Source organism: Vipera ursinii (assembly GCF_947247035.1).
Source record: "Vipera ursinii genome assembly, chromosome: 11".
Taxonomy (NCBI): Eukaryota; Metazoa; Chordata; class Lepidosauria; order Squamata; family Viperidae; genus Vipera; species Vipera ursinii.
The window spans coordinates 5,040,870-5,053,493 of NC_139524.1; the positions used below are offsets into that span (position 1 = coordinate 5,040,870).

The following is a 12,624-nucleotide window of genomic DNA, read 5'->3' on the forward strand; positions in this document are numbered from 1 at the left end:
GGCACACTCGCATCTGGAATTTTATTTGATACAGATAAAATGATTGCAATTAGAGTCCAGTCTATAAATGAGAGCTTCCGAGGGTATTTAGAGAAGGGAGTTGCAAAAGGGGTTTTGCTTATGGTTCCTGCAAAGATCATTTGGTACATATTATGGTGTTTCTCCCCCTACCCCCCCCCCCCCACATTTCATCCTCTCAACAGCCTGAAGGCTGAATGACCAAATGGATCCCATTTAAACTCACTTTTGAATAGATTTCAAATACTGTATAATCTTGCAGAAGAGATATGAAACACATCTGTTCTTCTATGGATATCCCATACCCAAAGCTGCCCAATGAATCATCAAATCATAGGACTGGAAGGAACCTTGAAAGTCTTCTAGTCTCACCCCCTGCAGGAAACCTTATACCATCCCAGACAAATGGTTGTCCAATCTTTTCTTGCAGACTTCCAGAGATGGGGCACCCACAACTTCTGGAGACAAGCTGTTCCGCTGATTAATTGTTCTTACGGTCAGGAAATTTCTCCTTAGTTCTAGGTTGCTTCTCTCCTTGATAAGCTTCCATCTATCTATTCTTAGATTCCTCCTAACATTGGATCTTTAGAATGTTGAAGGATTTCCTTGATTCCCAGGCCCACGGCTGATTTTATTTTTTTTTAATTCCATTTATATCCCGCCCTTCTCCGAAGACTCAGGATGGATGGAATGATGGATGGAAGGAATAAGCAATATGGCTCAACATTTGGGGAGTAGTCCTCAACTTACAATTCTTTGTTCAGCGACCATTCAAAGTTACAATTACACTGGAAAAAAGGTGACAAGCACCTTGTACTTAGGAGTTCCTTACCATGTCCCTGCTGTCATGTGATCCAAATTCAGGGGCTTGAGAGTAGGCGTGCATTTTACAATGGTTGCCACATCCCAGGGCCACGTGACGGCCATTTGCCAGCTTCAGACAAGCGAAGGCAATGTGGGAAACCCAGATTTGCTTCATAGCCACCTGATTTGCTTAAGAACTGGAGTGATTCACTTAACAACTGTGGCAAAAGAGGTTATAAAAATTGGGTGCGGCTCGCTGAACACTCGCCTTGCTTCACAATGAAAATCCTGATCACAATGGTGACCTGTATTTTCACACGCTACTCATCTGGCGAATTTAAAACAATGTTTCTCAGCCTTGGCAACTTTTAAGATGTACGGACTTCAACTCCCAGAATTCTGTATAGAATGCCAACCGGTGCCAGGAACAATAAAGCCATAAATTTACCTGCTCTGTTGCAAGACAAGAGACTCACAATTTGAAATAATAAGCGTAACCATCCACAATCTGTAGTTAGGCCAATGTTTCTCAATCTCAGCAACTTTTAAGACGCGTGGACTTCAACTCCCAGAATGCCCCAGCCAGCAAGGAGTTGAAGTCCACACGTCTTAAAGTTTTTGAGGTTGAGAAACACTGTGTTTAGGCCAGGGGTCTTCAAACTTGGCCCTTTTATGACTTGTGGACTTCAACTCCCAGAATGCTGGCTGGGGCATTCTGGGAGTTGAAGTCCACAAGTCATAAAAGGGCCAAGTTTGAAGACCCCTGGTTTAGGCTATCAGCTCTCCATTAAGTTGCAGGATTAGAGACCAAAGTGGATGGGTGTTTCGTGACTTGACAAAATTTGCAGAATCTGTTTGCCACATTGATTGTTGCGATCTGAAGTGTTCTTGACACATGGGTGATGTCCAACCTTCTTCTTTTCGTTACCTCAATGTTTCTCAATCTCAACAACTCAGAATAACAGAGTTGAAAGGGACTTTGGAGGTCTTCTAGTCCACCCCCTGCTAGAGCAGGAGACCCTATACCACTCCAGATATGCTTGAAGATGTATGGACTTCAACTCCCAGTTGATTGGGAAATTCTGGGAGCTTGAAGCCCACCCATTTTCACTGTTGGCAAGTTTCAGAAACTTTGCTACCCTTTGTAAGCAGATTTTCTACAAAGGGCCAACAAAGTCCAATTGCCTTTTGAAAGACAACTTTGGTACAACTATGACCTAGAATCTCCATAGACATTGCTACCCTTTTGTGACTACAAGGTTGTTTGTCTGGCATTGTGAGTGAACCGTTTCTGAGATATACTGTAATTGTAAAGAACACACATAACACACAAAACAAGGAACACACGATGCAAGGGAAAAACTGATGTCACCTTGAGGATTAATCTCAAAATGTTTTTCAAGCGTATGATTTACAATATGTGAAATTAAGGTTTATAGGTTATCCAGGGTTATTAACATTACAGCACAATACTTTTTAGTAGCCGGAAGGTGCCAGGTGTGTTGTTTTTAATTTTCTGTGGAAGTTATACATTTGTCTTGCCCTTTGCATTATACATTTCTTCTCCCATTTTGCTTTCCACAGCAAACCAGTGGAACATTTTCATATGCACCCAAAGGACTTTCAGGTCACAAAGTGTTATGGATAAATAAACCATGCTTTATTTAACCTTGGTTTACTGAATAAGCTATACTCAATTTCAAGACAACCAGAAGCCAAACACCCCTCTCTAGAATGTTGTATAAACCAGGCCTACGTTGCTTTATTCCCCATTTTCTTTCAACCCAATTAAGCAATTGATTTTAATTGATGTGTGCATTTCAAAGCTGCACAGAAGGAACTTGCAACCAGAAACTGTTTTTTGGGATTGCATTAGTCTGCTCGTTTGCTTTAATGCGCAGATGTTACTGATTCCTCCAGCTGCACATTTTTATAAGAAATCAGTTGAATAATCATATTAAGTAAAATTGATTAAAGCTTATTTGCTCTGCATTAATTCTACATAAAGGGACACGGTGGCTCAGTGGGTTAGGACGCTGAGCTTGTCGATCAGAAGGTCGGCAGTTTGGCGGGTCGAATCCCGAGTGCTACGTAGCAGAGTGAGCGCCTGTTACTCGTCCCAGCTTCTGACAACCTAGCAGTTCGAAAGCATGTAAAAATGCAAGTAGAAAAATAGGGACTGCTACGGTGGGAAGGTAACAGCGTTCCGTGCCCTTTGGCATCTAGTCATGCCGGCCACATGACCACGGAGACGTCCTCGGACAAGCGGAAACGACTAGCACGCATGTGCGGGGGAACCTTTACCTTTACCTTAATTCTACATAGGCATTTTTAAAAAAAGCATTTCTGCTTTGTGTCAGCCATTATGCCAGGACAGGAATTCCTGATTCTATGAGTCAATTATTTTGTTAGAATTTTATAATAATTTTTTTTGTAAGAATTTTGTTTGCTGGTCAATTAATATGTCACTTTATTGGTGTTATTTTTTTAATCTAGCAGCCAACTTAGGTGACTTGTTTGGAGGGCTAATAAAAGATTGTGTCACAAAATCCTGCTCTCAGTTGTGTTGTAACTGTTACGTGAGGCTGGGAAGATCTGTTTATCAAGACACCTTGCTCTGAGCGGTGCTGATAACCAGGAACCTGTTAAACTTTCACCCATTCCTGTTTTTTTCCCCAAAGCTCCAGGCAAGATTTACTGGTCTCTGGATTTAAATCTCTTGATTTTAGATGGGATGGGGGCAGTGGGGGAATAAAAGTGCCACCGAACACCTGACAGCAGCCTCCTTGTGGCTTGAGATTTGGATAAGGTAGAACAGCACCATATGCTAACGGGGTCAACGTATTGCTATGGATGGGTTCACAACCGCAGGTTGCATTCACACCTACAAAACCGAGTTGAGTTTTAATCTCGGTTCCCGCCCTCAGGGAACCCCATCACCAATCGATTCTGGGTTCAACGCATCAGGCAGGAAGGCAGCAGTTACCGGCTTCGGAAGCCCCGCCAAACCAGCTGGGTTGAGTTCCCACGACACGTGAACCCGCGCCGGCTGTACAAAAGTGCCGGTCGGGCTGGCTTGACATCTCGGACTCTCCCGTCCCCGCGAGCCGGTCCACCCAACGTGCCAAACCGGTCTCGGAACCTCGGCATTCCGGCCGAACGGGTTGCGAGGCCCGGCTCTGCCCAGCCGGCGTGCCCGGACTCGCGCGGCTTGCCAAAGGAGCCGCCGTGCAGGCGCGCTCGGCTCCCGCGCCCCGGAGGCTCCGTTCCTCGGCGCCCGACGGCCCGCCCGCCCTTCCCGGCTGCTGCTCTTGGGCCGGGCTCGGGCCGGGGGGGGGGGAAAGCCAGCAAACCTGGGGGGCGCCTCTTCGCTCCCCCTCCTCTTTATTTTTCTTTCGCTATTTGTCGCTGCTGCTGCTGCTGCGCCTCCGCCCTGCGCCGCCTGCTAGCCAGCCTTCCCCCCCCCCCCCCCGACAGCGCCAAAGCCCCGGTCCCCTCGCGCCACTCCAGCAGAAGCCGGGAGCCCGCCGGCCCGGACAGCCTTGCTGCAGCCCAGCCGCTCGTGCGGCCCGAGCCTTGGGCCAAGGACGCCCCCGGAGCGCCAGCCCGCCAAGCGCGGGAGGAAGAGGCGGCCAGGCACCGGCCGCGCGGCGCGGCTCCTTCCGCAGCAGGAGGAGGAGGAGGCGGCGGCGGCAGCGGCGGCTCTGCGCCCAGGCCAGCCTGCAAGCCGAGGGAGGAGGAGGAGGAGGAGGAGGCGGAGGAGGCGCCGAGGAAGCCGCCGCCGCCGCCGCCCTCCTCCCTTTCTGCCCAGCCCGGCCTCGAGCGGAGGGTCGCGGCGCTTTGTTCCCGCAGCCTCCCCGCGTGGATCTGCAGCAGCAGCGGCGGCGGGAGCCGGAACCGGGCCGCGTTCCTCCCCTGCCCGCAGAGCCCGGGGCTAAGCGCTAGCGGGAATCCGCCTGGCCGATTTGGCTTTGGGCAGCGGGAGAGGCCGGCCGGCCGGCTGGGAAGGAAGGAAGGAGGGAAGGAAGGAGGCAGGGAAGGAGGGAGGGCGGCGGCGGGGGCGTCAGCAGCAGCCGGGCCCTGCCCTCGCGCGGCTCCCCTCGGTGTGGTTTCCGCCCCTCGGATGGCAGCAGCGCGGCGCCCGCCGAGTGGCAGCCGGGGACGCGGCGGCCGGTGAGGCTCCCTCGGGGCGGCCTTCGCAGCGAGCCTGGGAAAAGGGGAGGAGGAGGAGGAGGAGGAGGAGGAGGAGGAGGAGGAGAGGAGCGCCGAGGGGGCGGCGCGGGGGAAGCCTTCCCCGCCGCCCGCCTCCATTCATCGCGGCTCCGGATTTTGCCTCTCGCCCGCCGAAGGAAGCGCCAAGGAGGGACGCAGCAGCGGCGGCGGTGGCGGCGCAATTGCGCGATCGTCGTTTTTCGCAGGCAGCTTCGGCCAAAAAAGCCCGGGCGGCTCTTCGGAAAGCGCCGTCTCCTCTCTCGGAGCTGGGGACCGAAGCCCGGCGGGCTGCCTGCTTTCTCCAGCTGAGGCCGAGGCCAGGGCCGAGGCCGGTCCGCGGACTCTCGGCGGGGCGGGCGGGCGCCGGACCGCTGCGCGCCCCCCAGCCACCCCACCGCCTCGCCGACCCCTCCCCGGCCCGCCAGCCCTGCCTGCCTGCCTGCCTGCCTGCCTCGGGGGGGACTTGGCTTAGAGGAAGCGGGGCCGGGAAGCCAAGCCAACATGGAGGTCGAAGATGCGGATTGCTCGCTGCGGCGCGTTCCGTGCGGGCTGCTCCGGCTGGATGAGAGCAGGCGAGGCTGAGCTGCTCTGCTCGGCCTCCCGTCGTAGCTGGAGAAGCAGGAGGCGGCGGCGGCGGCTCGGAAGCCTCCTTGGCGAGCCCCGAACCAGGCCCGGATCTTTCCTCCCCCTCTCCGGTCCCCCACGGTGGGCCGAGAATTTCCTTTCCAAACAGAGCAGCCTCCCCCGGACGCTGCCCTCCCTCCCTCCCTTTTACAAACCCCCCCCGGCGGGTGGGCTTGTTTTCTTGTTTTCTTTTTGCAAGGGGAGGGGTTTAAAACCTGCCCCCCCCCGCCCAGGATTTGGATTTGCTTGTCCCGGGAAAGGGGCGAAGAGCCAGGACTCAAATTGCGGGGACATATATATATATAACATATATATATATATAATATATATATATATATATTTGCAAAGGCCGTTTTGCTCCCAATTACGACCCGCCAAACAGAGGAATGAAGTCTGGCGTCGGAGGGGGGTCCCTGGCCTTGGTGAGGGGGCTCCTGCTTCTCTGCACCGCGCTTTGCCTGCGGCCAGCAAATGGAAAAAGTGAGTATTTGCCGCGGGGGGGGGCGGCTGGGGGGGGAAAGAGAAAGATGGCCCGTCCGGGCTTTAGTTTGGAAAGAGGGGAGGGGGGCGCGCAGGGCAAGCGGAGATGGGGAGCCCATCGGGGTCTCTCTCTTGGAACCCGCTCCCCCAAAGGCGCGTGGATCCCTGGCCTTTCCCCCCCCCCTCGTCCGGGGGCCTCGAGAGAGCAAGAGTCGCTTTCCCTTTCCGCGGACCGGCTGCTTTGCCTTCCCGGCCTCGCCAAGCTTTTTTTTTCGGGGGCGGGCTCCTTCCCACGACCCCCGGGGAAAGATTCCTTCCCAGCCTGGCTCAGCCGGCCACCGGCGGAGAGGAGAGGAGAGGAGAGGAGAGGGGGGGTTCTGGCCCCGACGCCCCCTCGAGCAGCCCGGAGTGGGGAGGGGGGGCCCCGCCAAGCGACCGACCCGGCTTTCCCCGCTTCCCGGGGGCGGCTTGGAGACGCCCGGCGAGCCAGCCGTTGCGTAAACAAGTCGAGCGCGCCGGCACCTGGAGCGCTGCACCCGGCGGCGGCGGCGGGCGACTCTTGGAGACCCCAGCCGTCGGCAGCCAAGCCTGGCCAGGCGTTCGCAAGCTCCCCCCCCTCCTCCGCCTTGCTTTCTTTTTTTAAGGGGGGGGTCTCTCGTGTCGAATGGGGCAAGTTGCAGGCGAGGCGGGTTGGGTGGCGGGGAGCGCGCATCCGAGCAACCCAAGCGGGAAGCCTCTTTTGCGGACAAAGATTTGTGTGTGTGTGTGGGGAGGGGGCTGTTGAACCTCAATGGGGCCTAAATGCTGGGGGAGGGGAGAAAAAAAAAGGAATTGTATTCCCCCTCCCCTCTCCCTCACACTTTGCTTCCTTCTCTACGACAGATGAAACGCGGGAGAAAGGAAGAGTGTTTTTTATATAACTCTGGTTTGTTTATACGCAGAGGTATAAGTTGCAATTCAAATGGTTACTCAGTGAATACACATCGTCCAAGCTCCGGGGCTGGTGAGAGTAGGGAGACGGGGGATGTCTCTTTGTCCTCCTCTCCTGCCCCCACTGAAATGTTTTGGGGTGTGTGTGTGTGTGTGTGTGTTTTTGAAAGACAAAGAGGGGGCGGGTGGAGGGGGGAGATAGAATTGGGCAGGGCCCCCGCTTGGTGCAATTCCTGAAGCTCTACCCCTAGACAGCTGGTGGCTTCATGCTTGAGCAGAAGGTGTGGGAGAGAATAAAAAATCCTGCATGACCTCCGTGTAAAAGGAGTGGGGGAGGGCAGGGGAGGGGAGAGAACTTTCTTTGGTGGTTTGTGAATCGGTAAAATGGGTGGAGAAAGGGACACCCTCCAGATTGTTGTTAGTGGTGGGGTTGTGGTGCCCTTCCCTTTGACGCTGGTATGAAGGAAAGAGAACTTACTACCCCTTAGATCAGGGGTCTTCAAACTTGGCCCTTTTATGACTTGTGGACTTCAACTCCCAGAATTCCTCAGCCAGCAAAGCTGGCTGAGGAATTCTGGGAGTTGAAGTCCACAAGTCATAAAAGGGCCAAGTTTGAAGACCCCTGCCTTAGATTCAATAAGGTGGTCAGTGTGTAAGTGTGGCTTGTTGGGTTTTGCGGGGGCAAAAAGGGGTTGGACTTTTGGGGAGGTCTTAAGCTCAGTTTGGGCAAGTGTTTGACCTTAGGGACGGTGGCTGGATGACTGTTTTGAGATGACAAGGTCAAAATGTGAGTCATAGATCACCCTTCTAAAATAGGGTGAGTTCCACCTCATCTTCCCAACGCTGCTTTCTTCCTCCTCCTCTGTTTTTCTCTTCTTCCTCCTCCTCTGTTTTTCTCTTTAATCTTTGACTGCACCTAAGGATTTAGGCCAGGCCCCAAAAAGAAAAAGAAAAAAAACCCCTGCAAAACTTTAATCCGTTTAGTGTTGGGAGTAAAAGGAGAAGTAGGGAAGTAAACAAACAGGAGTGCTAGAAAAACCGTGACTGCATCTGCTTAGGAGCCCCATTGATTTCTGCATCTAAACACCATGTTCGAGCTTTGATGATTAAAAAAAGATTATCCTGTTAGGTGTAGTTCTTTTAAAGTACAGGATGAGCATAAAAATGGCATTTTATTTGCTGTTGTTATTGATTTGGTTATCCACTGTTTTCCTAACAATGGCATTGCCAGCAGGGGGGGGGAAACAGGAGCTAGATGACTGTATTAAAATATTTATTAATCTGTAAAAGAAATCTTAATAAGCAGAGTGGATTGTACAATGGGTAAAAAGAGTGTAAACACATTGGCTGGCTGATTTGTTTTGTGGCTTTAAGAAAAAAATATCTTGAAAAGAGGACCCCCCCCCACACACACCCAAGTGCACTGCTCTCCTCATTATAACACACGGAACATCTAGTCTTAGTTTTATGTGTGTGTAGTTTTTTTTTAAATACATAGAATGTGTCATAGCTAAACTCGCTCTTCCATTTTCGGTCATAAGAAGTCATGCATTCCTAAATAGGAATATACAAGAGTTGGAACCAAAATAATATGGAAAGGCTGTCTCTGTGATCTTCAGTTAATGTATTTTTGAAATCTAAGGTATGATTGGTAGGTAAAATAGTAATTAAGTTGTCAGTGATAGAGGAGGGGAATCTGGCTTGGCCCCTTACAGCAGAGGCATCACCAATTCATTGTAGGTTTGACCTGCTTTGCTTTTAAGGGCCTTCAAGAAAATTCTTAAAATTCGCTGGCGTGGTTTTGACCCTCCCTCATCTGTTGTCAGATGTCATTTTTTTTTGTTTGCTTCCTTTGCCTGGGCAGGCAGCAGTGTTTACTGCCGAAAATGATTCTCAATAAAATAATAAAATCTTGTTCTGCTGGGGTGTTTGAGGAGTAGTGTTGATTGTGGAATCAAATGCAAAACTCAATTTTTGCATGAGGCGGGTTTCTTTCCTTGCACTCGTAAGAGAGCAGTTTTTATGTGTGCTGCTTGCTGTAGAAATTCTTCCTCTGCCCTGATGAATTTACCAGTATAGTCGGATTGGCATTTTAAGCCAATCTTCTCCCTTGTTTTATTGAGTGGTGCGACTTGTAAGTGAGGAAGCTAATTCAGTTGTGGTTTTGTGACCTAAAATTGTGTTATTTTAATAGAGTGTGTTTCAGCTCTTCCGTTTTTTAGATCTCTATAGCTGGACACTTAGTAAAATCCCTTAAAGCTGTAATTGTGTGTGCATGTGTATAGTATCAACATCAATATCTCTTAATGCGCTTGCTGATAAAGCAAATATGGTTAGTTTGAGTGAGCCAATCAGGGTAAATTTAGATACCGCAGTATAAAATTGTTTGACACTAAAGGGATTGTTTGCCTTTCTGGAATCTAATTGATAGGGAGATTTCTTTGGGAAACTGCTGAAGACACTTTGCCAAAAGATACAAAAAGCAATAAACTCTCTTTCCTAGGAAATCAGGCCTGTGGTCTTTTGTTTGCAAACTAACGCTATTTGGGTTTAACCTTGGAGACTGCAAAGTGTTTTTAGTACCTTAGAACAGCTGTTTTGTTTTGTTGTGGATACTGGTTAAGAAAGAAGTGCTGAGGATGGCTGTGCTTAAATTTTAAGAGCAAATATTATTAGCAAGGAATTAATGGGTGCCTTTTTGCCTACAGTGCAAAAACCACCCTTAAGAATCTGCTCCAGCTATTATGGTGCAAAAGAATACAAGTAAATGAATGTATGAGAAGATGTAGTAAAGCATCCCATATTAGATACAGCAGCTGGTAAGGCATGAAGGGAATTGGTGCTAAGAATTTAGTCCCCACCAGGCCTGTGGACTTCTGGGAATCGAAGTTAAGAATTTGAGAATTTTCTGCATGTTCGTATCACAATAATAATAGGATTCCTTCTTAAGCCACATCTACATAATTCTAAAACTCTTGTATCTTTAACTTTTAACTGGGTGAAATGGTGCATCATAGGGCAACAATTTTTTCAACCACAGTACCTCGAATGGACCAATTTACAGAATGCATCTAAAATCCAGGATTCCCCTAGAATAAAAAATTGGCAAATTTTATAAAATTACAAATACAAATACAAAATTATCGTAAGATATTACGACATTACTAAAAATATTTTAATAGAATGTTTTTTGTGCAAGTCCCCCTATTTGATTGTACTAACTACACAATTCACCACGGCCTGCTTTTGGGGCAAATGCATATTTGAATATCTCTTGGAATTTTTAAGAATTTTTCAAGTAGATTAGAAGCTCTGCCATTGTTGGAGGCTTTGAGGAATCTGGTAAGGAAATATCTCTGAAGTGATAACCCAATGGGTCAGAATAACAGAGTTGGAAGGGATCTTGGAGGTCTTCTAGTCCAACCCCCCCCCCCGGTTTAAGCAGGCTCACTAGTCTACTCTTTTCTATGGTTCTCTGCTGTTGATATATCCTGATTCCCATTTTTAGAGTCAAATCATAATGCCTGGGTTGAGCTAAAATTAAACTCTTCAAATAATCAGTAGGTTAGATCAGAGGTCCCCAACCTTTGGGGCACCAGAGCCCGGTTCTGTGGAGAGAGGTTTTTCTGTGGACCGGAGAGTGCGTGGTTTGGACTGGATAGGGCTTTGCCTGTTTGTGTGGGCCGGTTGCTGGCATGCCGTGGCCTGGTACCAGTCCATGGATCTGGGGTTGGGGATCCCTGGGTTAAATCCATAGGTGAACTTAATTTTTTAAAAAGTAAAATATCTTCCCACTTAAAAGCACTGAAAGCAGCTCTTTAGATTTGTGATCTATTCATAAATGGCTGCAATTGTTGACATAATCCACGGTTAACATGATCATGGTTTATGAAATCGATCCAGGAAGTTTTATTTTTTTATTTTTTTATTTTAATTTCACTTATATCCCGCCCTTCTCCGAAGACTCAGGGCGGCTTACAAGCTTAGCAGTAGCCTTCATTCTATGTATATGCCTGCTTGTTAGGGCTTTCACACACCCCCCAAGTGGCATTATTACAAAGTCAGCTTATTGCCCCCAAAAATCTGGGTCCTCATTTTACCTACCTGGGAAGGATGGAAGGCTGAGTCAACCTTGAGCCTGGTGGGACTCGAACCTGCACTAATTGCAGGCAGCTGGTGTTACTTAAGGAGGCATTTCATTATTTCATTATTTTTATTTTTATTTTTATTTATTTATTTATTTATTTATTTATTTATTTATTTATTTATTTATTTATTTATTTATTTCATTATTATCTATGCTACCTGGATAAGGCAGGTAGTCCTTGAGTTACAATCATTCATTTGGTGACTGATGATACAGCAGCAGTGAAAAAAGTGCTTCTGAACGTTTTTCACACATAAGATCATTGCAGCATCCCCGTGATCATGTGATCAAAATTCAGACACTTGGCAACTGATTCATATTTATGATCATTATAGTGTCCCGGGGTCATGTGATCAAGCAAAGTCAATTGGGAAGCCAGATTCACTTAACTCTGTTAACTAACGTAAACCGCAGTGCTTCACTTAACAAATATGACAAGAAAGTTCATTAAATGGGGCAAAAGTCACTTAACAAATGTCTCACTTAGCAACAAAAATTTTGGGCTCAATTGTGATTGTAAGTCAAGGACTACCTGTACTTAACTCTTTCTCAACCATGGAGCATCCTAAGATGCTTAGCCAGGTTATAATAAAATCCACATATGTACAAAATCAGCCACACGGACTCTGGTTTACTACGCAGAGCATGAAAATACTGGTTTCATCACCAAGATTATAAATATTGAGAGCTGGAATGTTCTCCACTATTTCATCATACAGAGACACTTCCTTAAAAGAACAGTAGTGCTGAAAACATTTCAAAACATTTTTGTGATTATAGCTTTTGAGGTAGCATTTCTTAGGTGTTGCTTTCTAAAATAATTGCTGTAGATGTTATAAGGAGCCAAAACTGAATTTGTTTAATTGTTGTGGACATAAATAAAGACAATAATACTCTGTGTTTACAGAATTTACAGAACTACATTTGCTGGCGTGAATAATGTAGTCGAATCTTGGCAACATTAAGGCCAAGTTCCCAACTCCCAGAATTCCTCATCCAGGCCTGTAGACTTCTGGGAGTTGAGGTCCACAGGCCTTAAAGTTGCCAAGATTGGACATTCCTGATGTAGACTAAATGTGCAATAGAACTATGATAGTTTCCTACTTTACAGTAAGTTACAATAAATGAAGAGGTGGTATGGCGGTTAAGTTCCTAGGCTTGTTGGTTGGAAAACTGACAGTCCAGACTTGAGCGACACATGAGGTCATGAACTCCCATCCTCGCCCCAGCTCCTGGCAACCTAGCTGTTTGAAAGCATGCAAATGCAAGTAGCTAAATAGATACCACTTTGCTGGGAATTGAACTGTGCTCCAAGACATCATGCTGGCCACAGGATAGCAGAAATGTCTTTGGATAGCACTGGCTCAATGGCCTTGAAGCAGGCATGAGAACGGTTCCCCATAGTTGGC

The 12,624-nt window shown here is 48.2% G+C and overlaps 1 protein-coding gene across 2 annotated transcripts in view; it reads left to right on the forward strand.

Moving 5' to 3' along the window:
- Positions 1-5,106: 5,106 nt before the first annotated feature.
- The window catches only part of IGF1R (insulin like growth factor 1 receptor), a 196,268-nt gene continuing 188,750 nt past the window's right edge, over positions 5,107-12,624 (forward strand). For both annotated transcript variants that reach the window (XM_083371310.1, XM_083371311.1), the window contains exon 1: positions 5,107-6,138. In XM_083371310.1, coding sequence (XP_083227436.1) covers positions 6,045-6,138 — 94 coding nt within the window. In that variant the 5' untranslated portion in view covers positions 5,107-6,044. The remainder of the gene's footprint in view (positions 6,139-12,624) is intronic.